Source organism: Stegostoma tigrinum, chromosome 14 (assembly GCF_030684315.1).
Source record: "Stegostoma tigrinum isolate sSteTig4 chromosome 14, sSteTig4.hap1, whole genome shotgun sequence".
NCBI classification, from domain to species: domain Eukaryota; kingdom Metazoa; phylum Chordata; class Chondrichthyes; order Orectolobiformes; family Stegostomatidae; genus Stegostoma; species Stegostoma tigrinum.
In genome coordinates, this window is record NC_081367.1 from 35,772,221 (window position 1) to 35,798,419 (window position 26,199).

The 26,199-nt window shown below is 41.1% G+C and overlaps 1 protein-coding gene across 3 annotated transcripts in view; it reads left to right on the forward strand.

Annotated features, from left to right (window-relative positions):
* LOC125457683 (inactive N-acetylated-alpha-linked acidic dipeptidase-like protein 2) overlaps nucleotides 1-23,914 on the forward strand; it is an 823,004-nt gene extending 799,090 nt beyond the window's left edge. For all 3 annotated transcript variants that reach the window (XM_059651091.1, XM_048542236.2, XM_048542239.2), the window contains one exon: nucleotides 21,748-23,914. In XM_059651091.1, coding sequence (XP_059507074.1) covers nucleotides 21,748-21,952 — 205 coding nt within the window. In that variant the 3' untranslated portion in view covers nucleotides 21,953-23,914. The remainder of the gene's footprint in view (nucleotides 1-21,747) is intronic.
* Nucleotides 23,915-26,199: the final 2,285 nt, after the last annotated feature.

Here is a 26,199-nt window from a genome sequence, read left to right on the forward strand (position 1 = left end):
CCATGTAAATAAAGGGTGACTTGGTGGGGGGATACCGGCCTTTGTGGAGTTATTACAGCTCCCACCTCCCAATTTCTTAGAGTAACAGAAGTGGAAAATCTGTCAACTTTTACTGATATTATTGCTTTTTGTACCAGAATCAACTTAAACTAATAAAATAAAGCAAAGCGTATAAGCAAATAAAAGCAAACTCAAAAATTGAAAAAAAACAACCATTGGTGAAATTTCTTCCCATTTATTTCAATATTTTACAATTTGTGGCTGATTTCTGGTTATACTTTTAAAATAGTATGAGTGGAACTTTGTAGTAAATAATAAATAGCAGAAATATCGTTCATAAGTTTGCAGAAACATACACTTGCAAACAAATCTGCAAGCTGTCAATTATTTCCGCAGCAAAGGACATCAAAACAAAGAACATGAAGTATTGAAAGGGTTAAAGTAGCTTAATGATTTTGAGCAGTTGGCAGTAAATAATGGAAATCAGAATATACAGCAAAGAGAATATTTAAAGATGAAGCCAGTATTTCCATCAATAATGTATGCCGTTATCTGCTTGTAAAAGATTCATAAAGGAGGGAAATGACTTTTTTGGACTTGTTTTGCACAGGTCTTCCAGGCACCGTATTAACACGAGTCTGGCACACATAACATGATACTTTATCTCCTTCAGGAATGTGGCCTCAGGTTATTAATCAAGTTCGATGCTCAACACTCAACTCCCAGTGATTTGTCACTGTGAAAAACTCATTAAAATGGCACTTGCATTCTAATTTCATTAACATTCAATCAATAATGTATTTGTTTCTTTTTTGGTGTCCTGTCGCAATATAATGCAGCCTGTTAGCCAGGTGCTTATTTATATTTATGATTTAAATAAATAAATACGAACTTCACTTGCATTTGTGCTAAGAACACAAAGAATGACCCTTCTGCCCTCAAGTCTGTACATTCATTGAGACAGCTATTGTTGATTGGCTGGCAATGTTCATTTCCACTGATTGCTAAGCCATGCTTAGAGCCTTGTGTAGTTTTGTGCATTCTATTATTGAAAAAATGTTAAGCTACAAAATATACAACATGTTTTCACTAGAATTATGCTAAGGATTAAAATATATATATGTAGTTATACAAAAATAACATATACAAATGAATAGGCCATTGCCTTCAATCCTGTTCTGTCATTCATTGAAATACCCACCTTGGTCCCATTTCCATTGGTTAACTAAAATCTATTAAACTCAGCATTACAACTGATAATGACTTTTCTTTCAACCATTGAATGCCAAATTTCTGCCAAACCTTTTGTGTAGATGTGTTTCTTAATTTCATTCTTGTTATTATTATGTCTGTCCCCTAATCCTAGAGTCCAAAGCAGCTGAGAAAGATTCTCCCTATCAGATCCTGTTAATATCTTAAAATCTTAATCACCTTTTAAGCTTCTAAAATCAGGGAGAATACACTGCAAATATGAGTCATAAAAACAAAAAATACTATCGATACTCATCAGATCAGGCAGCATTTCTGAAGAACAAAATACAGGATGAAATTTTACAATGCCTAAGAGGTTTGGGCAACAGCAAGAAAGCTGAGAAAATGCTGCAAAAATGGATCAATCAGATTCTCAACATTGAGAAAACAATGTCAAATTGTATCGGTGAGATTTAGACAGTGAGTTCCAAATCTTGCTCTGGAGGCACAGCTACATCATTTCCATATTTTTGCTTCTCCTTTTATCTGAAATTGCCCTTATTTTGATACAATTCCAAATTTTCCTCATTCCTGAGAAATTAGACAGTGCAAAGTCTTGACATGAAATTCAGAGTAATTATCTGGTACCACATCCTTCTCTGGAACATCATCCACTCTGTCTTCAGCCCAATTTACCTGTGTGTGCCATGGACAGTGTCCCCTTCCACCATCTCCGTGCAGGATCTGTGATCTGAGGTTGTTTGCAGTCAAGGAATCATTTGCTTGTGGGAGATGAGCAATGCTTGGCCATTGTAAGGAAGGCAAATGGAATGTTGGCTTTATTTCAAAGGGAATGGAGTATAATGATAAAGAAGTCTTGGTAAATCTAAACAAGGCACTAGTTGGACCCCAGCCAGAGAACTGAACAGTTTTAGACTCCTTAACCAAGGGAAAACTTTACTGGAGGTGGTACAGAGAGGTTCATTAGGCTGATACCCGGGCATAGAGAGATTGTCTTATGAGGAGAGTTTGAGTTGCTTGGGCCTGTATTTATTAGAGTTTAGAAGTATGAGAGGCAACCTTACTGAAACGTAGAAGATTCTTTGGGAGCTTGAAAAAAGTAGACGTGAAGAAATTGTTTCCTTTGTGGCAGAGTCTAGAACAAGAGGCACAATTAAGTAAGGGGTCATGCATTTAAGGCCAAGATGAGGAAGAATTTATCCTCTCAAAGAGACATAGTGGCTGGATTCTTAGATGCATTCAAGGCTGAGACAATCAGATTTTTAATCAGCAAGGGAATCAAGGTCCAGCAAAACGGAGTTGAGGCTTATCAGATCATCCATGACCTCATTGGGTGGCCCAACTAATTCATTGGGCTGAATGGTCTACTTTTGCTTCTTCCTTCCCATCCCACTATGTGTAACTGCTGTTCAGACTTCCACACAGCTGAGGTAGAAGGAGCCGGCTTTACTTTTGGCCCTCTTGTCCTGGATAATTTGAGTGAGCATCCCCAGGGCCCTTTGGGTCCAGAGGACCTGGGTGTGCTGAGATGTAGGTGAGGCGTAGGTTTCAGCATCACAGACAAAGGGAGGTGGAGGAGCCAGGTTCCTCTGGAGTGCACTGACAGGAAGCTCCTGAGGGGATCCTGTATATGGCCCCTATTCTTTGTGTGTGCCTGCTCATGCCATCTGATCTCCCTCGGAGGAAGGGCACAAGAGTGAAATCAAAGACCCTCAACTTCCTCTTGTCTTGCAATTCATGCTGAGGCACATACAGCTAAAATGATGGTGTGCAGGTCTGAGTGCATATCCAGCAGACACTGAGTGTGCTGGACCTGGAGCTCCACGGCAATAGTCAGCGTCTACACAGAGGCATCCAGACATAACATGTTGGAACCAGCATGGTATTGATAAAAGTGGTTAGTGCCTTCATTCTTTGCTACAGGCTGCCTCTGACAAACTTTCCTCCTTTTCCTGTGCATGTCTGAATTTTGATGAAGTCAGTAATGGCTGATATCATTGTTATTGTCTTCTGCCTGCGCCCTGGTTTCAGCAATCCAATGTACCAGTGACCCAGGTTGTTTTTTTCACACTGAAGAAACTGTGAAGAGGTGCCAATGATGTGCTCACCAGATTCTAATTTAGATAGAGAACACACTGAGGTGAAAATCTGTGAAATGGTGGAGCATGCAGGTGAACACTTTGTCATTGCATCCTCTGAGGATTCAGTGGCTTCATACTCAGAGGTGGAGGTGAAAGTTTCTGCCACTGGTCATGTTACAGTTGTATAAGACTTTGGTTCGGCCACATTTAGAGTACTGCGTACAGTTCTGGTTGCCACATTACCAAAAGGATGTGGATGCTTTGGAGAAGGTGGAGTGGAGGTTCACCAGGATGTTGCCTGTTATGGAGGGTGCAAGCTTTGAAGAAAGGTTGAGTAGATTAGGATTATTTTCATTGGAAAGACGGAGATTGAAGGGGGACCTTTTTGAGGTCTACAAAATCATGAGGGGTATAGACAAGGTGGATAGCAAGAAGCTTTTTCCCAGAGTGGGGGACTCAATTACAAGGGGTCATGAGTTCAAAGTGAGAGCAGGACAGTTTATGGGAGATATGCGTGGAAAGTTCTTTACATAGAGGGTGGTGGGTACCTGGAATGCGTTGCCAGCAGAAGTGGTAGATGCAGACACATTAGCGTGTTTTTAAGATGTGTCTGGACAGGTACATGGATGGGCAGGGAGCAAATGGACACAGACCCTTAGAAAATAGATGACAGGTTAGACAGAGGATCTCGATCGGCGTAGGCTTGGAGGGCCAAAGGGCCTGTTCCTGTGCTGTAATTTTCTTTGCTCTTTGTTCTTTGTTCTTCTTTGGTTGCTGAGGTGTGGAGAGGAGCGGCTGAGGGCCGGAGTGGAGCAGCAGAAGGCTGAAGTGGAGCGGCAGAGGGCAGGAGCAGAGCAGCACAGATTAGGGCCAAAACAGAGCAGGCTGGAGGCATGGAGCAGATTGACTGAGGCCCAGAGCAGAGTGGGGACTGGGGACTGTTGCGGTCAGTCAGTGGCTTGCGAGCCTGGCCAGACCACATGTGAAAGATCCCTTGTGCTGATCTAATGCAATGTAATACTTATCTGTAATCTGTTTCTCTGACTGTAATGTTTAAAATTTTAACTTTATTTCTTATTTTCTAACTTATACTCTGCATCCCTGTAAGGCAACGTAACTACTTTTTTCTTTATTTCTCTATTTTGTATGTAAGATTTTTACCTATGGTGGCAATATGAGGAGTGTCATTGTAATCTTTTCACTGTACTCCTGTACTTCTGTACTTGAGTACACAGGACAATAAACCTAATTCTAATTTTTCTATATGGAGGTTTGCCATGTGACATTGGTGCCTGCATAAGGGAAGTGAAGTAATAGTTGTCTAAAGGGATAAGAACTTGTGTAGGCGAAGAATGAGTTAGGGTTGGTGTAATGGGAGTGCAGCCCAGCACTGCACAATGAAGCTCAACAGGTTGGTTGCATCCCTACTTCAATGACCAGAGAAGGGCAAAATTGAGCAGTTTCATCACGTGTAGAATGGTTGTAATATCATTCCCCCCTCCTCACTTCAGTGTTCACCCTTGTGGATTCATGAAGAGCCTTGCCTGACAGACCTCAGAGTTTTTTGGAGAGGTGACAATGTTAGTGGACACATGTAAGTTATAAATGTTGTTTCTATGGACTTATACGGCCTTCCAGAAAGCTTTTGACAAAGTCCCATCCCAGAGACTGTTAACTAAGTTGGGAGCCCATAGAAATGAGGGCAATTTCCTGACATGGATAAGACGTTGGCTGAGTGGCAAGAAAGTAAAGGTTAGAAATATAGTAAGTACTAAAGTTGGCAGGACGTGACTAGTGGTGTTCCACAGGGATCTGTTTGAGGCTCAATTATTCACAATATTCATTAAAAACTTGGAGAATGACATTAAAAGGCAAGTATCCAAATTTACTGACAATACAAAATTAGGCAGCATTGACAGTATTGATGACAGCATAAAATTGCAACAGGATATTGATAGATTAGGTGAATGGACAAAGAACTTGGCCACATGTTGGAATCGGCCGAAGGGGCTGAATGGCCTACTCCTGTTCCTATCTTCCTATCTTTCCTGCAGTGAGTCAAAAGGCGGGTTGAATGTGATGGAAGTGAATTGAAAAGTGATGCAGCAGAAAAGTTGTGTCGAGGTTTCTCCTGTGTGTGAGTAGAAAGCACAGGAGGCAAGTACAGTGGTTTGGGAGGGGTGAAGTGGGTTAGAGCCATTGCATGGACATGCTGCAGATAATAATGAGAATTCTATCTATGAGCTATGGAGAGTGCTGTGTGCTTTGGCAGAGTTAGAGTGAATTGTGACCCCATGCATATATAGTTACAGTCAAAAAGTGATTGCAGTCACCCTTGTGAAGTGCAGAAGATCATTTGCTTTCTTTTTGTCTTGATGGATATTTCTTTTAACCCAGGACACTTCAGTAATGTGAGTCGCTATCTAAGCGTAGACTGCTCGTATTTGGTGGTATGGCTTGCTTTAGCCGTCAGCAGGAAAAACACTGCCCCCCTCCACTACCCAGTCCACCAGTACCTCATTAAAGATACTGGACATGAGTCTTTTCCTCTTTGTGCTGTTTCCTTGGGGTAACGTTGCAGGGTCACATGTTTGACGAGCGTGAAGGGCAGTTCTTTGCACACAATGTCGACAGTACTGTGAGGCTGAAGTTTAAATATCGTGCCAACAACATGAACATCACAAAGTCCCGGCAGCAACAAGCACTCGTGCCTCACCACGGATGGGTGCTGAAGAGCCAGTTGCACAAGCAATGAGCTGAAGAGCAGAAAATGGTGTGAGAAAAGTCAAGATGTGTCGTGGGGGACCAGCTACCATGAATGTCACTTGACAAAATGTTTTGCCAAAATATGGGAAAATTCAGGCCAGAGTTAATGAGTTGAATTTTCCCATTTTTAGTGACCCGTCAATTTTGGGGAATTTCATGGAGGGTTTTCATCAAGCCCTGATGACTTTTCTCGTACAAGTTTCACTCAGTAAAGCTTCACTTGCACCACATCTTGCTCTGCCCGTGCTGGGACCTTCTGACATTTACACAGTGGGTGCTATGTTTAAACGTCAAATGACTACAACTTCAAACTTTTCATACCAGGAGCCGCCATTTTACACATTTGTACATGAGTTGTTCTGCATGTTTCTGCACAATCCCAAAAGAGATAAAGACAATTTGGCCACCTCCTTCATCAACAGAGTCCCAGAAGCCCTGGTGGACTGGGTAGTGGAGAGGAAGGCCATTCTCTTTGCTGATCTGGAAAATAACATATTGAGAACGATACGAGCTGGACATTCTAAATCTCTTCCGCATCCTGAGGATAATGTTTGCTGCAACTTTTCCACCTGATGCCTGTTCAGCAGCAACCAAATTTTGCCTTGATATAAACTGCCTTTGTGTCTTCTCAGTTCATAAAGATTTTAGGGAGCTCGGTATCTGATTAAAAAGTAGGACTTCAAGGGTTGAATCTTTGGATTACTGCTGTTCAATGTGCTAATGAGCATAGAAATAGGCAGACTGTGCAGACAAACTTGCGTTAAAGAGTTGGTGTAAGATGGATGGTTTATATTCCCGATCACTGGTTACATTTCCAGGCAAGGTTGGACCTATACCAGTCAGGTGGGTTACACCTGTATCATAAAGGGCCAACATCCTTGTGGGACATTGCTTGTGCTATCCATGAAGTTTTAAACTAATTTGGCAGAAGTTGAAATATGGATTAGAGGTGAGGATAGGGGCGATGCAAAATCAGTATGGAAGACAGACCATGTTTAGTCAAGTTAATGCACAGAGTCTCCCAAGTAGCAGATGTATTGAGGGTGGTGATTTGTCGATGGGATGTGATAGTTTGCTATCATTGAGACATGGTTACGAGAGGGGCAGGACTGGCAAATCAATTTTCCAGGATATAGGTCTTTTGGTGAGAAATGGGGATATAAAAGAGGAGGTGGTGCCAAAATAATGATCAATGAGTGAATAACTGCAATAAGGAGGATGAGGATAAGGTTCCTCATTGAGCCTGTAAGGGTAGAAATTAAAAACAAAAAAGGGAACAATCACATTACTGGGGCTGTATTCTTGACTCCCAAATGGTCAATAAAGGTAAAGAGTGGCACTTGTGTTGACAAATCTCAGAAGTGTAAAAATGAAAGTATCATAGAAGATTTCAATGTCCCCTACTATTTAGGACAGGCAGAGTGTGAAAACTTTAGAGAAGCAGAATTCTTGAAATGTGTCTAGCTGAGCTTTTTATTATTATTTAACCTATTTTTCCTAATCAACATGTTCAGAGATGTTATTACACATCTCTGGAGCAGGTGGGATTTGAGCCTGGGCCTCCTGGCTTAGGGATAGGGACACTACCAGTCCTCCACAAAAGGGACCCCAGGCTAGCTTTTATAAACCAACACATAGAAAGTACTTTGCAACATGGTGGTGGTGAGGGGAGGCAGTGCTGAAGCTAAGTTTAGGGAACAAAACTGGGCAGATGATAAACATCAGTGGGGAAGCATTTACCAAAGGTCAGTGGTGCAATGGTGGTTTCCCTACCTCTGGACCATAAGACTTGGGTTCAATTCCCTCTGTTCTAGACCTGGTTGTTTGGAAAATTTGTTACCCAGGTCAGGAGGAGGCTTGTTGTGGCACAATAGTAGTGTCCCTACCCCTGAACCAGGAGGCCTAGGTTCTGGTCCCACTTGCTCCACAGGTATGTAATAATATCTCTGAACAGGTTGATTAGGAAAAATAGGTTACCACTGAACAGTAATTTTTAAGGTCATTATGGAAAAAGGACAAAGTTGGACAGAATTGAGGGAATGGTGATTTTAACATGATAAAATAGGACCTGCCAAAGTGGATTGCAACTTGTAAGAAAAATTATCTGTGCAGTAGGAGACATTTAAAAGGGTGTTAGTTTAAAGATGAACAGGGGAGCAAACAAATTCAGGGAATCCTGGATGTCGGGAATGTTCAAGGTTGGATAAGGAGAAAGAGGAAATGTTATGATTGATATTGTGGGCTAAAATCAGTAGAAACCCTAGAGGAGTGTAGAGAGTTACTTAAAAATAAATTACGTGAATGAAGAAGAGGCATGAAAAAACAATATCAGGTAAAATAAAAGAAATTGCAAAGGCATTTTATAAGTGTATTGAAGGCAACAGATTAGGCAGGGAAAGAGTAGGCCCCATTAGGAATCATAGAACATAGAACATTACAGCACAGTACAGGCCCTTCGGTCCTCGATGTTGTGCCGACCTGTCATACCGATCTCAAGCCCATCTAACCTACACTATTTCATGTACGTCCATATGCTTGTCCAATGTCGACTTAAATGTACCTAAAGTTGGCGAATCTACTACCATTGCAGGCAAAGCATTCCATTCCCTTACTACTCTCTGAGTAAAGAAACTACCTCTGACATCTGTCCTATATCGTTCACCCCTCAATTTAAAGCTATGCCCCCTTGTGCTCGCCGTCACCATCCTAGGAAAAAGGCTCTCCCTATCCACCCTATCTAACACTCTGATTACTTTATATGTCTATATTAAGTCACCTCTCAACCTTCTTCTCTCTAATGAAAACAGCCTCAAGTCCCTCAGCGATAATAAAATTTGAGGCTGGATGAACACAGCAGGCCAAGCAGCATCTCAGGAGCACAAAAGCTGACGTTTCGGGCCTAGACCCTTCATCAGAGAGGGGGATGGGGTGAGGGTTCTGGAATAAATAAGGTGAGAGGGGGAGGCAGACCGAAGATGGAGAGAAAAGAAGATAGGTGGAGAGGAGAGTATAGGTGGGGAGGTAGGGAGGGGATAGGTCAGTCCAGGGAAGATGGACAGGTCAAGGAGGTGGGATGAGGTTAGTAGGTAGGAGATGGATGTGCGGCTTGGGGTGGGAGGAAGGGATGGGTGAGAGGAAGAACAGGTAAGGGAGGCAGAGACAGGTTGGACTGGTTTTGGGATGCAGTGGGTGGAGGGAAAGAGCTGGGCGGGTTGTATGGTGCAGTGGGGGGAGGGGACGAACTGGACTGGTTTTGGGATGCGGTGGGGGAAGGGGAGATTTTGAAGCTGGTGAAGTCCACATTGATACCATTGGGCTGCAGGGTTCCCAAGCGGAATATGAGTTGCTGTTCCTGCAACCTTCGGGTGGCATCATTGTGACACTGCAGGAGGCCCATAACGGACATGTCATCTAAAGAATGGGAGGGGGAGTGGAAATGGTTTGCGACTGGGAGGTGCAGTTGTTTATTGTGAATCGAGCGGAGGTGTTCTGCAAAGCAGTCCCCAAGCTCCGCTTGGTTTCCTCAGGCTTTCCTCGTAAGACCTTCCCTCCATACCAGGCAACATCCTAGTAAATCTCCTCTGCACCCTTTCTAAAGCTTCCACATCCTTCTTATAATGCGGTGACCAGAACTGTACACAATACTCCAAGCGCGGCCGCACCAGAGTTTTGTACAGCTTCACCATAACCTCTTGGTTCCCGAACTCGATCCCTCTATTAATAAAAGCTAAAACACTGTATGCCTTCTTAACAGCCCTGTCAACCTGGGTGGCAACTTTCAAGGATCTGTGTACATGAACACTGAGATCTCTCTGCTCATCTACACTACTAAGAATCTTACCATTAGCCCAGTACTTTGCCTTCCGGTTACTCCTACCAAAGTGCATCACCTCACGCTTGAATCAGAGAGCAATCTTTGTGTGGAGCTGGAAAACATAGCTGAATTTTTAAGTAACTACTTTGTGTCAGTATTCACTACCAAGACAAATGATGTAAGTTTCGAAATTAGGATTGTGATAAACTTGAACAAATTAGCATTCTGGTGCAGGTGGTATCAGTGGTTTCAACAGGTTTAAATTTGGATCAAACTCCAGACTCAGATGAGATGTAACCTTGGTGTTGTGGGAGGCAAGGGAAGAGATTGCAGAAACCAGGATATTAGCCTGCTATCTCGGATTCTCCAGCATCTGCAGTTCCCACTATCTTATTAATCTTCAATGACTCTCTGGACACTGGAAACATGCCGGAGGCTTGGAAGACATTTATTTGTATCATTATTCCAGATGTGTAATAGAGATAAACTAGGGAACTATAGGCCAGTGAGTCCAACAATGGTGGGGCAAATTTTGGAAGACATTCTGCGAGACAGAACTTGTGTCTCCATCTGGAGAGATAAGGATTAAGCCAAGCATAGTCAGCATGCTTTTGTAATGGGGAGATCATGTCGAAGAAATTAGATTGATTAGGAGTGTAGATGAGGGTGCAGCAGTTGCTGTGTCTACATAGACTTCAGTAAGGCTTTGACAAGTTTTCACATAGGAGACCAGTCAAGAAGTTGGGAGCCTTTGGGATTCAGGGGTTTTTGGCAAATTGGATCCAAAGTGGGCTTATTGGCAGGAGGCAGAAAGTTGTTTTTATGACTGGAAACCTGCGTCAAGTGGTGTACTGCAGGGATCAGAGGAAAGCTTTGGATTATAGGAAGATATAGACAAGCTGATTAAATGGGCTGTATGGTGGCGCAAGGCATTTAATCCTGCTAAGTGTGAGCTGATGCATTTTGGGAGGACTAACAAGGCAAAGGTGTACTTGAATTGTTGGACCCTAGGTGCTGCTTAGGGTCAGTGGGAGCATGGTGTGCATGTACATAAATCATTGAATGCAACAGGTCAGCTGGTTGGGTTGCTAAGAAAGCAAGTGGGATACTTGCCTTAATACTTTGTATAGAGTACAAGATACTTGCGTAGAATACAAGAGCAAGGAGGTTATAATGGAGTTGTATATGATGTTATTTAGGCTACAGCTGGAGAACTGTATGCAGTTCTGATCACTATGTTATAAGAAGATGTGATTGCACTTGAGAGGGTGCAGAAAGGCGGCCTGTAGCTCAGAGGTTAACAATGCTGCCTCACAGCGCCAGAGACCCAGGTTCAATCCCATCTTTGGGCGACTGTCTGTGTGGAGTTTACACATTCTCTCTCCACGCCTGTGTGGGTTTCCTCCGGGTGCTCTGGTTTCCTCCCACAGTCCAAAAATGTACAGGCTAGGTGGATTGGCCATGCAAAAATTGCCCATAAAGCTCAGGTCTGTGTAGCTTAGGTTGGTTGTAGGGGGATGGATCAGGGTGGGATGCTCCAAGGGTTGGTGTGGACTTGCTGGGTCAAAGAGCCTGTTTCCACATTGTAGGGATTTTGTGATCTATCAGGACATTGTCTGGGCTGAAGAGTTTCACCTATAACAAGTGACTGGGTATGCTAAGTATGTTTTCCGTAGAGCAAGAAGGCAGGTATGGGCCCATTTAAGGTGTACAAGATTATGACAGGCACAAGTAGGGTTGATACATATAAACCTTTTTCTTCAGGAGGGATAAAATGCCAGGGAGCTTAGATAAAAGATAAGGAGCAGGAAGTTTTGAGAGGTTTAAGGAGAAATGTATTGATCTAGAGTGATTAGTATCTGGCAGTCACTTCAAGAAGTATTCACATGAAAACTTGAAACACCGTAGCACCCAGGCTCAATTCCTGGGAAATGGGGTGAGAGTAGATTAGATTAGATTAGATTCCCTATGGTGTAGAAACAGGCCCTTCGGCCCAACAAGTCCACACCGCCCATTGCAGCATCCCACCCAGACCCATCCCCCTATAACCCACACACCCCTGAACACTATGGGCAATTTAGCATGGCCATCCACCTAGCCCGCACATCTTTGGACGGTGGGAGGAAACCGGAGCACCTGGAGGAAACCCAGGCAGACACGGGGAGCATGTGCAAACTCCACACAGACCGTTACCCGAGGCTGGAATCGAACCCAGGTCCCTGGCACTGTGAGGCTGCAGTGTTAACCACTGAGCCACCGTGCTGCCCCTAAATATAGATAGGTGCTTGATGACCATCATGACAAAGGACTTCTTTTCAAGCTGTAATATTCAACAACTTTATAACTACCTTCATTACACAATTTTTTATATGGCTGTGACAGTGACAACAACTTCTGTTGTTGCTAGATCCATTCTGAACAGCTGCAATGAACTAATATGGGGAATATCAGAGACAAAAAAGCTTCTCAGTGATGTGATGTACCAGCAATCAAAGTAGTTATAAATTGTACTTGACAGCAGGAATCAAGGTGGTAGGACTTGGACACCTCTGATGAGGTATCTCTACATGCATCTGAAATGTTTTGTTCTTATTTATTTGTATGCAACATATCATGTGGTGCCAAAACGGTAGAAAATTGTAGCTAGAGTAGGTTACTATAATCTTACCCTATCCCCAAACCAAATCACCCAAGAAAACACACAGTTTCATGTAAGATCCCGAGTTCTAATACACTTACAGTTCAACGCGACAGGAAAGCATGCCTTGTGCCATTGTGCAGCCTGTGAGACCTTTTGGGAATTGTTGACTGCAAATGACACTGTATTGTGCCTGTGATTAATTCTGTGATTAGTAGAATTAATTTGTAGCTATCATTGACATGGTCAAGATTGCTTGTGGCTAGGACTTTTAATCTATACTCTTGGTGAAAGCATGAACTGCGCATTTAGGTTAATATGTGTCATTCAAATCCACGAGTGCAAAATTAATGAACTTGGTCCTTGTAGGCCTGCACAACCTCACCTGCTCCCACAAACAAATTAGAGTAAACTTACTGCGCCACTCAATTTGCTGAGAGCCTTTTTTTTATTGCACAGTTGATATTTGGTGGATCATGCACCTGAGAGTGAATTGCTAACTCTGTCAATTATTTTCAGTGCTCCCAGCCCCGTGAAAATGTCAGTCCCCATCAATCTTGTCAGCTTTGAGCCTCCGCACATCCTCACACTTTATTTAATTATTAACATCCCCTAATTTTCACCTGCGTCACATAGCCTTGCCCGATATAGTTATCTTCTTGTCTCCTGTCTCTCCCCAACCCCATTCACCCCACTCAGAGTAACCCGGGACCTCCCTTGCCATAAATTTGGCTCCAACCATTCTATGTGGAGTTGCTGTTTTTCACAGTTAATTGCTCCTCTACAACCCAATATACTGGCTCCAATCCACTTGTTTAGGCATCCCACTTTCCCCAACATAGCACTATACCGCTCCCCCCACATCTCCTGTCCCACCCCACCTCACCTAATTCCCCTTGACTTTTACTGCACAAACCTGCAGGATTTCTTTTCAAGCTGTAATATTTTACAATGTTATAACTACTTTCTTTACACCATTTTAATATGGCTATGACAGTGACAATAACTTCTGTCGTTGCTAGATCCATTCTGAACAGCTGCAATGAAACAATATGGGGAATGTCAGCGACAAAACAGCTTCACAGTGATGTGACTCATGACCTTGGCACAACCTCAGGACCAAGTTGAGAGGACACCCCCTGACTGAGGATGACCAAATCCCACTGACTGATCTCTGTACACTTCTCCTACAGGACTAATTGTGGCCTAAACCTTGGACTGGAAGAATGTAGATCCCTAGATATTGATTGCACTAAGCACCCAAGTGATCATGGCCAGCCTCCTGGAGTGACTTTAGATCCTTTCACTTGACTAAGAACTACTCCCCTGAGACTTACAGACATGGTGATTTGATTGAAGCATATTTATTTACCATGGAAGCTGCTGGCATATACTACAAGTGTAACATTGATATGCCATGGTGCCATAGAGGAATATGTCAGCTCCCCTAACTTTTCAGTGCTGGCAGCCATGGAAAGTTACCTGGCTTTCTATCTGTGCTAAAGGCCAGGGCAGGCAAGGCAGACTACTGTGAGCATGTAAGTTCTGAATAAGGTGGCAGTATGCTAAAATGCAAGGCAAGGCAGGCAAAATTGCTGTGAGCATCTAAGGAAACACAAATGCTAAGAGACCAAACTAAGAGTTCTGAGATGCACAGGGTTCTAATGCATGAGACAGTTCTGGTGTCCTTCTATGTAGAGTGTAATGCTGCTGCCAGGTCAATTATAAGGTGTTGGTGCGCTCCAAAATGCAGAAGTGAAGTGTTGAAGTATATTCTCAGTTACTTCAAAATGTGCCGTGAAGATGTGGTAATGTTGATATTTTGTTGGTGCTGACATCTGTGGGTGTCAAGCCATTACTACACAAAAGACACCCTGTTTAAACCAACTGAATTCAACAGCCAAAACAAAAGACACTGACACTTACCACTCACCACCTGAGTCCAATAATAGTAAACTCAACTTGGAAATATAAATTTTGATCCTGACAAGACCGAGCAACTTGCTATGGATCAGACCAGACCAGCTCAAAATATTTTGAAAGGATAGCCCAGACCTTAACTTGTTTTTATTTGAAAGGTAGATGTGAAGTGCATGTTCTAGTTGTGATGTGACTGGTCAAACTACTAGATGTCAAGCAAAATGCGTGGTCCAGCTACTAGATGTCAAGCAAATCATCTTAATTTTAACACTATAGTTAAAATACAAACAAAAGGAAGAGGAATTTATAATAACTTAATTATTGGAAAACTTAATCAAATAATAGATACAGTGCCTTTACTAATTTACTGTTCAAATTGAAAAATATCCTATAAACACACCCATATTTACCTTCAATCTGAAATTAACCTATAACAAATAGTTAAGTTAGTAACTGTTACCAACCAACGAACTTATTGGTTTCCTGTGATGTCACTATGTGCTAGGTCCCTGATCCAATACTTTAATTCATTTTGTTAAGAAAGCCTTAACAAACAATGAGCCAGAAAAATAAGCACCTCTGCACCGAATTCCCATGCTATATGCTGTCTCAGGTTGTGTCTCACTCTGGATGTGAGCTTTCCTTCTTGATACAGCTTACTGGTCATGTGTTTTCAATAGGTCACCTTTTTATTAGAGCTGACATGATTCTCACAAGTTAAGCTTCAATAGGAATCAATACCTACTGAGGCCGTACTCAGGTTTCAGGCGATTGACTAATACCTGTCTCTCAGCCAATTGAATCAGCTACCTTGCCACCCTTTTAAATAGACTATTAAATTTTAAACATTTTTAAAATGGAGAAAGAAAAATAAAGTTTACCACTCCTATTTCCATGCTGCCTGCAAATTCCCTGAATTATTATATACTCACTCAGGCTGTTTCACACTGGATGTGATCTCTCTTTGCTGACTGTGCACAGTTTACTGGTCCATCTTTAGTTTTGTAAGTCTATTTCTTTCTTAAAATCTATTAAGCAACTTCACTTCCACAGCCTTCTATGGTAGGTAATTCCACAGGCTCACCACCTCTTCAAATGAAGAGATTTCTTCTCATCTCATTTCCGAAATGGCCTATTGTGTATCCTGAGATCAAGGAAAAAAAACAAAACTTGCTGGAGAAACTCAGCAGGTCTGACAGTATCGGTGAGAAGAAAGCAGGTAACGTTTCAAGTCTGGTGACTGTTCATCAAAACTGAGACGGTAATCCTGTGTTCATGAACCCCTGGCCAGGAAAACATCTTCTGTGCATCTAGTCTGCCCAGTATTTTACACTTGTCACTGAAATCCCCTCTCATTCTTCTAACTTCTAGTAAATACAGGTCCAGTAAACCTAATCTATCCTCATATAACAAACTTATCATCCCAAGGATCAGCCTGGTGATCTTTCATTGCACTCCTTCAATGTCTTTTCTTTGGTTAGAAAACCAACACCAAAACACAAAAGCCTGATTAACTGAAATAAGACGTCCTTGCTCCTGTCCTCAAATCTTCTCACAATAAATGACATCATATCATTTAATTTCCTTATTGCTTGTATACAAGATTTTCCAGGTCAGTTTGTACATTGATCTATTAAAATCTATCACCATTCAAATAATTTTCACCCAATCTGTTTTTCACACCAGACTAGGCAACTTCACATTTACCTATGGTGTACTGCATCAACAAGTACTCCACAAACACACAACTTCCCTAACTTGCCCTGATACCACTTCTTATCGTCCTACTTCACTCATATTCCTGCCTGATTTTGTACTTTCAATGTTACACTTAGCAGTATTACACTTGATAGTAGAGTGAATGTACTGTAACCAAGTTTATAGATGACAAAACTTGGTGGAAAGATCAGTGGTAAAGATGTTACAAAGAGTCTACAGAGGGATATACACAGGTTAAGTGATTGGGCAAAAACTTTGCATGTGGAACACAATGTGCGAAAATGTGAGATTATGCACTTTGGCACAAAGAAAAGAAGAGCCGAATATTATTGAACTGGGGAAAAAATTGCAGAAGCTGCTGCACAGAGGGATTTGGGGATTCATGCATGAATCACAAAAGGCTCGCATCCAGTTCAATGAGTAATAGGGAAGGAAAATGAATTGTGGCTTTTATTTCAAAGTGACTGGGGTACACAAACAGGAAGGTTTTGCAAAAATAATACAAGCCACTCATCAGATCTTATTTTTTGAACACTATGAGCAGTTTTGGTCTGCTTATCTAAGGAAAGTTATCCTGCCATTGGAGGCCATCCAGAGAAGGTTCAGTAGGTTGATTCTGGATATGGATAGATTTTCTACGAGGAGAGGTTCGGTAGATTGGACTTGTGCCAGCTGCAGTTTAGTAAAAAGAGAAGAGATTTTCTTTAAACATATGTGATCCGAAGGGGTTTGACAGGCAGATGTAGAAGGTCTAGGGACATAATCTCAGAAAATGGGGTCTCATAGTTAAGACAGGAGGGGGTTTTTTTACCCCAAGTGTAGTCAATCTGTGGATTTTTTTTGCACCTGAGGGCTGTCAAAGTTGGATCATTAATTATATTCAAACCTAAGGTACACCCAATTTTATTCAGAGAGGGAAGCCAGACTTATGGGATAAGACAAGAAAGTGGAGTTGAGGATTATCATGATCTCAGTGAATGATGGAGCAGACTCAGTGGGCTGAATGGCCCGCATTTATCCCTCCATTTTATGGTCTTTTGGTCACTATGCAGACTAATTTTCTCCTCTGTAGGCTTAAAGAGATTCCTGTTGTAGAAATCAAGATTGTAAATTCCACATTTTAATAATCCCATATTGCATCAATTTAGCAGATTCACACATAGTCAAACAGTCTAATAACAAAAACTATAAAATGCACCCAAATGGACAGAATCTTATGAAGCATGTGGAAGTCTTTCATTTTTTAATTGTATTTAATAGTGTATCATGGCTAGTGATACAAGAGATTTAAGATAGTAATGTTTTTACAGTTTTTTTAAAATTTGAGACCATTGATTAATGCAGAAGTTTTAGAATATACTGGTTTTACCCTTATAAAATCATCAATTAAGTGAACAGGATTAGATATTGTTCACATGTAGGTTGCTAATATTGTGATTTCACTTCCAAAATGGCACAACTTTAATACCTATATTGTTTTACCATTTTCCTATCTGTTGCCACATTCCTATTTCTACAAGCTTGCTGATAAATCTGTTATTTCAGCCTTACCCAGAAGTAATTTAAAGATGAGCAGAACCACATGGATTAAGGGATCAAATAACTGATTTGAAAAGATAAAAATATTACAAACAAGATAATACACTTAACTAAAATATTTGATGTCTGTGTTATGGTACTGAATGCAGAAATACTGGTCCTGACTATCTTTGCTTTTACCATTTTGATCATGTTGAATGGGTTGTCACTTAATGAAGATTATATTCATAGCCCTTCCCATTGTTAACTATATTTCCAATGAAAATTTAATTCTATGTTATTGTAGTTAATTGCCCAGTCCTGATGAAAAATCATTGATGTTAAACATTAATGCATTTATCCGTTCACATGTTGTATGACCTGTTCAATATTTGCACCATTTTCTGTTCTCCGTCAGATCTCGAGCAACTACAGTATTTTGATCTTGTATGCATTACCACTTGTATTCTGACTTGTTTATGACAAATGTAATGAAGGATTTATGTTCCTGTTTTGTTTACCTGACTCATGTATTATTGTACTTGAATGCAAGTTTCAAACCATATCCACTCATCATTTTAAAGTTCTACAGTGTGAAATAAATGTAATAGTTTGCCCAAGGCATCTACTCCAACAGAATATATTGTTAAACAATCAGAAATATATTTCCAATTCAGAAATAACTATTACAATAATATACCAAACTGGCATTTTAACTACCATAGGCTCCTCCCTTTTCAACACGAGATTATTTTAAGAAAAATGTAATGCTGCAATATATGCAGCCAAAAAGTCAAACATATGCCCACATTTAAAGGAATAATGTCTCCACTTTCAAACCGTGAAAGTCATTATAATAGCTCAGACCTTTGTAGGAAAGAAGGAGGCAATTCAGCCTATCTTGTCCCTACTAGTCAGCAAAGATTTGACAGCCCTAATCCTATTTTCCAGCCCTTGGCCCATAGCCGTGCAGGCTACAACATGCAAGTAAATATTTAATATTGCAAAGATGTTTTGAGAATTTCTGATTCAACTGCTCTTTCAGACAGTAAGTTCCAAGTATCCACCACTTTGAGTGAGAACTCACCTCACCCTTTCTCTTAGCTTTCTATCTCTTAGATTAAATCCGCACCCCAGTGTCATTGGCCCCTCTACTAATGGAAAAAAAAAGTGGCTTCCTATCCACCCACTCAGGCCTGTCATAATCACATGCGCCCTTGTCAGCTCCCCATTCAACCTTCGCTCTTTCAAGGAAAATAACCTGACACTGAACACATTTTCTTCATAGTTCAGATCCTCTAGTACAGGCAACATTCGAGTAAACTTACTCTTCACTCTAGCTGGAGTATTCACATCCTTCCTTTAGCATGGTGTCAGGAACTAAAAACAGTGCTCCAGCTATCGCCTAACCAGCTTTTAATACAGTTCCAGCTTAACGTACCTGCTCATCCACCTCACCTGCTACCTTCTTGGATCTGTGGATATGCACACCAACTTCCCTCTGATCTTCAGTACTTTCCAGGGTAAAATCCCTTTCAATAATTAGTCCTCCCCAAGTCCATTACCTTAGATTTTTTCAAGTTGAATTCCATTTGCCGCTGCCCTGTCCACCTGATCAGTCCATTGATATCCTTTTGCAGTTTATGATATCCTCCTCAGTATTTACCACCCATCAATTTTTGTGTCATTTGTGAACTTCTGGATTAATTAAATCCAAATAATTGATGTACGCCACAGACAGCCTGTAACATGCCACTTTGCCTTGGGTCCGATGGGCTCATACTTCCTTGACCAGTCAGCTATGAGGAACTTTCTAAAAAAAAGCCTCGCTAAAGTCTATGTAGATCAAACCGAGAACATTGCCCTCCTCAACACTCCTGCTTACTGTCTCAGAAATTTTGATCAAATTTGTCAAACATTCTTTTAACAAATCCCTGGTTAATCTGTAAATGGCTGTTTGGGGTATGCAACTAACAATGTGTTTGCCCTCTTCATGTTTTTTTACTTCTATGCAGCTCCATTTGATAATCTTTTCAAGGTATCATTCCTCCTCTCTACACAATTTATTCCTTAATCAATATTGCTGCTACCCCTCCTCTTTTATCTCCTTCTCTGTTTTGTCTGAATACCCCATAGACGGAAAGATTGAGTTGCCAACCCATCTTTCAGCCAGCTCTTTGTCATACCTATGATATCATACTCGCCACAAGCCTAACTGTGCCCTTGGCTCACCTGTCTTATTCCTGAGGCTCCTTCTATTGAAATATATTCAATTTATCCTTGGTAAGTTAATTTCTTTCTTATCTAGCATATATTAACCTCTGCCTTTCAGACTCACTTATTAGTGAGTTAACTTCTAATTCCTTCTCACCTTCTCTTCCCTCCAAACTATCCCATTGTCCAGCCAATCTAATTTAAATCCACTCCCAACTCCACTACCGTATTTCCCACAAGGATGTTTGTCCCATTTTGGTTCAAATGAAGATTTCCGATTGGTACTGGTACCACCTCCTCAGAAATGGCCCCAATACCTGAGGAATCTCACCATCACTTGAGCCACATATTCACCTGCCCTCTACACTTCGCTATCTATCTGTATCTGACACTCCTCCACTCTCACTACTGCTTTTAACTCACTGCTACCACACTTGAGTCCCACTTTGCTCTGTCCTTGGTTAGTCTGCTTCTGAGAACTCCCTGCTTTTGGTACTACTTTTAACCTCACTGCCACCACTCCCAATTCCCACACAGGTCCACTGCCAGTCAGTTTGCTTCTGTCTGACCTCTTCCTATGTCTGTCACTGATGCTGATTGCCAGTCTCAGGATCCTTATGTATTTTGTTCCTCGCCCCCTTGCAATTGAAACTTCAACCCTGAGAAAAAGCCTCTGACTATCCACCCTATCTATGCCTTTTATAATTTTGTAGACCTCTATCAGGTCTCCTCTCAGCTGTCATCTTTTCAGCAAACACTGTTCTAGTCTTTTTAACTTTTCCTCATAGCCAATGCCCTTGAGACCAGGCAACATCCTGGTGAACCTTCTCTGCATTCTCTCTAAAGCTTCCATGTCCTTCTGGTAATGTGGTGACCAAAACTGCACATAATACTCCAAATGCAACCTAACATGGGTTTTATAGAGCTGCAACAAGTTTTGCCAACTCTTGTACCCCATGCCCTGGACGATAAAAGCAAGCACGCATATGCCTTCTTAATCACTTTGGCCACGTTTAGGGAACTGTGGACTTGCGCAACCAGATCCATCAGTATGTTAATGTTCCAAAGACTTCTGCCAATTACAGTATAAATCACATCTAAATTTGATCCTCCAAAATGCATCACCTCACATTTATCCAGATTAAATTCCATCTGCCATTTCTGTGCCCAAGCCGCCTATCAATCTATATCCTGTTATATCCTTTCATAATCGTCGGCACGATCAGCAACACCACCAATCTTCGTGTCATCTGCAAACTTACTAATCAGACCACCCACACTTTCCTCCAGATCTTTTATATATACCACAAACAATGGAAGACCTAATACTGACCCCTGTGGAACACCACTACATACCAGTCTCCATTTTGAAAAGCACCCTTCCACCGCTACCCTCTGTATTTTATGGCCAAGCCAGTTTTGTATCCATCTAGCCAGCCCACCACAAATCCCAAATATGTGCTTAGTCAATGCTGCCAAATTCAGTTTGTATCTATGATTTCAGTATAGAAATTTTCAAACTGTTCAATGCATTTGAATGGGAGGCAAACAATGAGATGCAATTTTTGCTCAGTTTAGACAAGTAGCATATCTTAGGCAGCATCGTCAGAATCTCTGTGTTTAATTGAGCATTTGACTTGGCCGAAGTTGCTATCTGATTTACCCGCAAATAATGTTGGGTCCTGTTGGCTTCAAAGAAACAAACACTGAAACGTCCAGACCATCATAAATATTTTTATTTCTATTATTACAAATCCAATAAACATTCTCTGAAATGTTGAAGTTTTTAGAATATGATCACAGCTTTTTAAACATATTAATGCTGGATATTTTTACATAATTAGCATATGTTATTTGTCTTTCAGAAATATTCTATATCATCTCAATGAATCATCAAGACAATTCTCTGTCCTGAAAGAAGCTGTTAACCACTGCAAACTTCAGAAGACAAACCAAACTCTGTCCAAAATTGTATCTCTGGTGCGGAACAGCATTAGATCTGCTCAGGTTTACTTAAAGACAGGTTTGGATGTGTTTGAGAATATTCAAAATACAAAAATAACAAACTGACATTTGAACTAGAAAAATACAATATAGAGGTCGGAAGATTTTCTTCTGCAGAGATAGATAAATTACTGAAAGGTGACACATGAATTTACCAAAGGGCCCACTTACAATCGGAATTATATTCGGGGCCAATTTCAAATACACAAAATAAACTATTTAATAGTTATCTTCACTGATAACTAATGGTTATTGTGAACAACTGAGTCAGGCGCTCAAACATGTTTACTTACAGAATTCAAATTTGCCCCAATTGTTTTACTACCTATTTGCAATGATAGGATAATGTGATGCTTGTTGATAATAATTATGTGGAGACTCGATCTTTGAATGGTTAGATATTTCCAGTCTTCTAAGGTTGTTAACTATGTGATTGAAAAGATTTGGAAAAATAAATGCACATTCACAGAAATAATACATTCAATCCATGAACAGACTGAGCAATGAAACAATGAATGTTGTATAAGCACTTAATTATTTTCATTATAAACTACCTTCAAAATGGGCAATTAATGAAATTGACAAAGTCTTCGAGTTTTATTAGGCTATTAAAACATAATGTGCCTTTCATATTGAGGTGTATGTTGTATATAAGAGTATTGCTCATTGCAACCTGTGGAATGTCGTAAGGCAAGATAATTTGTGTCAAACAAATGCCTTATGTAGAACAGTGACCATACTTCTTTTTTAATCTGTCAAGTGGAACAGACAATGAAAACTTATATGTTGGATTAATATGCAGAAGTGTGTTATTGTAATGTCCTCTTACAAAACCAAGCCATTGTGTTTTGACAACTGAATGCATATAGAGAAACTGAATTTTCGGTACCTGTTTTATTTGTAAATCAAAATGCTGGCTTATGAAAGATATACAGTGTGAAACAATAGAATCACGTTTTTTATTCACTATCATGACAGATCGCTGCCTAAATCTTCAATATACTTCTGTGGTACTTCTTTATTTTGAAACACACTTGTTCCATAGTTGTTAATGACTTGAAAGGTCATGTGATATGTTTCTGCTCAAGTGAACCTAAAGATGCCGGAAATGCTTTCCTATCAGTTTGACATTCTTCAAAAACTGTGAAAAAGTTCCCTTCGGACTATCTCATAAATATAGACACCAGGAGATATTCTGCTCCTTCATTTAAAACTTATCAGAACAGAATTATAATGTATGAGGCTGTACTTCTACCTGCAAATTATGAATTCTTAGTTTGGGCTAAAGCACAGTTATTGGCCTGAATTAATGGCCCTATAACCCTTTTTTTGACCAATGAAGGAAGTTACGCAGACTGAAAGGTTAAAGAATCCAGTGGTACAGGGTGTAACACTTCAGCAAAATGACTGAGTGACAAATAACATGTACATCAATGTCATCAAAACAACATGTTCATTTTCCATAACTCATGAATTCTTACTACAACACCAAACAACTGTGACTGTTTTGGCGTAGGATTATACTTCTGTTTATGTGTGTGTTTTTGTGAAAAATAAGATCAAACCGAAAAATATGCTCCATGCATCATAGTTAAATTCCACGCAGCAAGTTGCCTACATCCGAAACCTCATGCACAATTCAAATGGCTCAATGATTAGGAGATTATGCAAATCAAAAATGGAAGATAAACTGGGAAAAATAATGAATCTTCATGTGAATATATCAGTAACTAATCACTGAAATTCCTAGAGATAATGGGAACTGCAGATGCTGGAGAATTCCAAGATAATAAAATGTGAGGCTGGATGAACACAGCAGGCCAAGCAGCATCTCAGCAGCACAAAAGCTGACGTTTCGGGCCTAGACCCTTCATCAGAGAGGGGGATGGGGAGAGGGAACTGGAATAAATAGGGAGAGTTAGGGGGAGGCGGACCGAAGATGGAGAGTAAAGAAGAAAGGTGGAGAGAGTATAGGTGGGGAGGTAGGGAGGGGATAGGTCAGTCCAGGGAAGACGGACAGGTCAAGGAGGTGGGATGAGGTTAGTAGGTAGATGGGGGTGCGGCTTGGGGTGGGAGGAAGGGATGGGTGAGAGGAAGAACCGGTTAGGGAGGCAGAGACAGGTTGGACTGGTTTTGGGATGCAGTGGGTGGGGGGGAAGAGCTGGGCTGGTTGTGTGGTGCAGTGGGGGGAGTGGACGAACTGGGCTGGTTTAGGGATGCAGTAGGGGAAGGGGAGATTTTGAAACTGGTGAAGTCCACATTGATACCATATGGCTGCAGGGTTCCCAGGCGGAATATGAGTTGCTGTTCCTGAAACCTTCGGGTGGCATCATTGTGGCAGTGCAGGAGGCCCATGATGGACATGTCATCTAGAGAATGGGAGGGGGAGTGGAAATGGTTTGCGACTGGGAGGTGCAGTTGTTTGTTGCGAACTGAGCGGAGGTGTTCTGCAAAGCGGTCCCCAAGCCTCCGCTTGGTTTCCCTAATGTAGAGGAAGCCGCACCGGGTACAGTGGATGCAGTATACCACATTTCCTATTTCTATTTTTCTATTCCTATTTTTTGGTTGATTAGTCAAAAATCAGAAATGAATGTGAAAGGTTTTTTTTTCAATGTTGTTGTAAAAGGATTGTAAATAGTGACAATAAACAGAGAGTGCCAGAGAAACTGAACAGATTTGGCAGTATCCATGGAGAGAGGAACCGTCTTCCTCAGAGTTCAGTGTCATACTGGACTGAACATTTCTCACTCGACAGGTGCTATTGGATTTGCTGAGATCCTCCAACATTCTGTGTTTGTTTCAGATTTCCAGCATCTGCAATATTTTACTTTTCTGTAATAATGACAATTTGGCTTTCAATAACGTTATTGGGTTACAAGTAATTGCTGATACTTGCCGACAAACTCACTTCATGGAGAAACAGTTACTGTAATCTTTCACCTTCCTCTGAGTTGAAAATGTTGGCTCTTAAATTATACAGTGTGCCACTTGGTGTGCAAAAGTTAGTGGAAGCGTTGCAAATGAATTCCTTCATTAAAATAAAAGAAGAAGGAATTGCATTCAATTATGTTGGGGATCCATATACTGTAAACCGATGGAATAGTTTCAGGATTGCATTTTAAGAAATCGACTTGTATCGATCTTAATCGAACAATTGTTAAGCAGAGTTCTACACCATGTGGAGTGAAGTTCAAATATGGGCAGATAGTTTTTTTTAAAAAATGCAAATTAGCATGTTTGTACCTATTATCAGCATAAGACATAAAATAGAACTTTTGTGATTGTCAGCTACAAGTGTGGTTGATCAGTATGGAAAGTTTTCAGTGCATTCAACCCTTGATACCAGATTTACAAACATCGGCTGAGTAAGGAAAATAATAATCTAAATGTGATTTAAACTAAGACAAAATATCCAGCTATCAGGATAAAATGGACTTATTTTCATATATATTGTTTAAACATGGTGTAGACCTGATATAATGGCAAAACATTGTTGTTCTTAATCGAGAAGCTACGGGTTTTTATTTCTCATAGTCAGTAAAATGCTGGCATTGGTTCTTGATAAAGCCTTCTTGTTGAAACTTCCTTTAAGGCTAGTGTGGAGAGAGGAAATTAGTGGGAGGTGATCTTCAAATTTCACCCATATTTGATGCAGAGTTGGTAATTTATTCCCTGCACCTGCTAATAATTTCAGTGGAGTGCCTGAAATATTATTAATTCAGTCCAAAATTAATTCACTCTCTGCCTGCTCCCACCAAAATTATCTCTAGCTATCTTGACTCCACGTTCTCCCTCTTGATCCAGGAACTCCCTACCTACATCCATCACACACCCACGCCCTCCACCTCCTCCAGAACTTACAATTCCCCAGCCCCAAAAACCTCATCTTTACCATTGGACATCCAGTCCCTATACACCTGCATTCCCCATACAGAGGGCCTAAAGCCGCTCCGCTTCTTCCTGTCCCACAGGCCTGACCAGTCCCCCTCCACTGACACCCTCGTCCGCCTAGCCAACCTCAACCTCACCCTCAACAACTTCTCTTTCAATTCTTCCCACTTCCTACAGACAAAGCGCATGGCCATGGGTACCCACATGGGCCCAAGCTATGCCTGCCTCTTTGTAGGGTACGTGGAACAATCTCTCTACTGTAGCTACACAGGCCCTATCCCCCACCTCTTCCTACATTACATTGATACTGTATTGGCGCCGCCTCATGCTCCCACGAGGAGTTCAAACAGTTCATCCACTTTACCAAAGCCTTCCACCCCAACCTTAAATTCACCTGGACCATCTCTAATACCTCTCTGTCC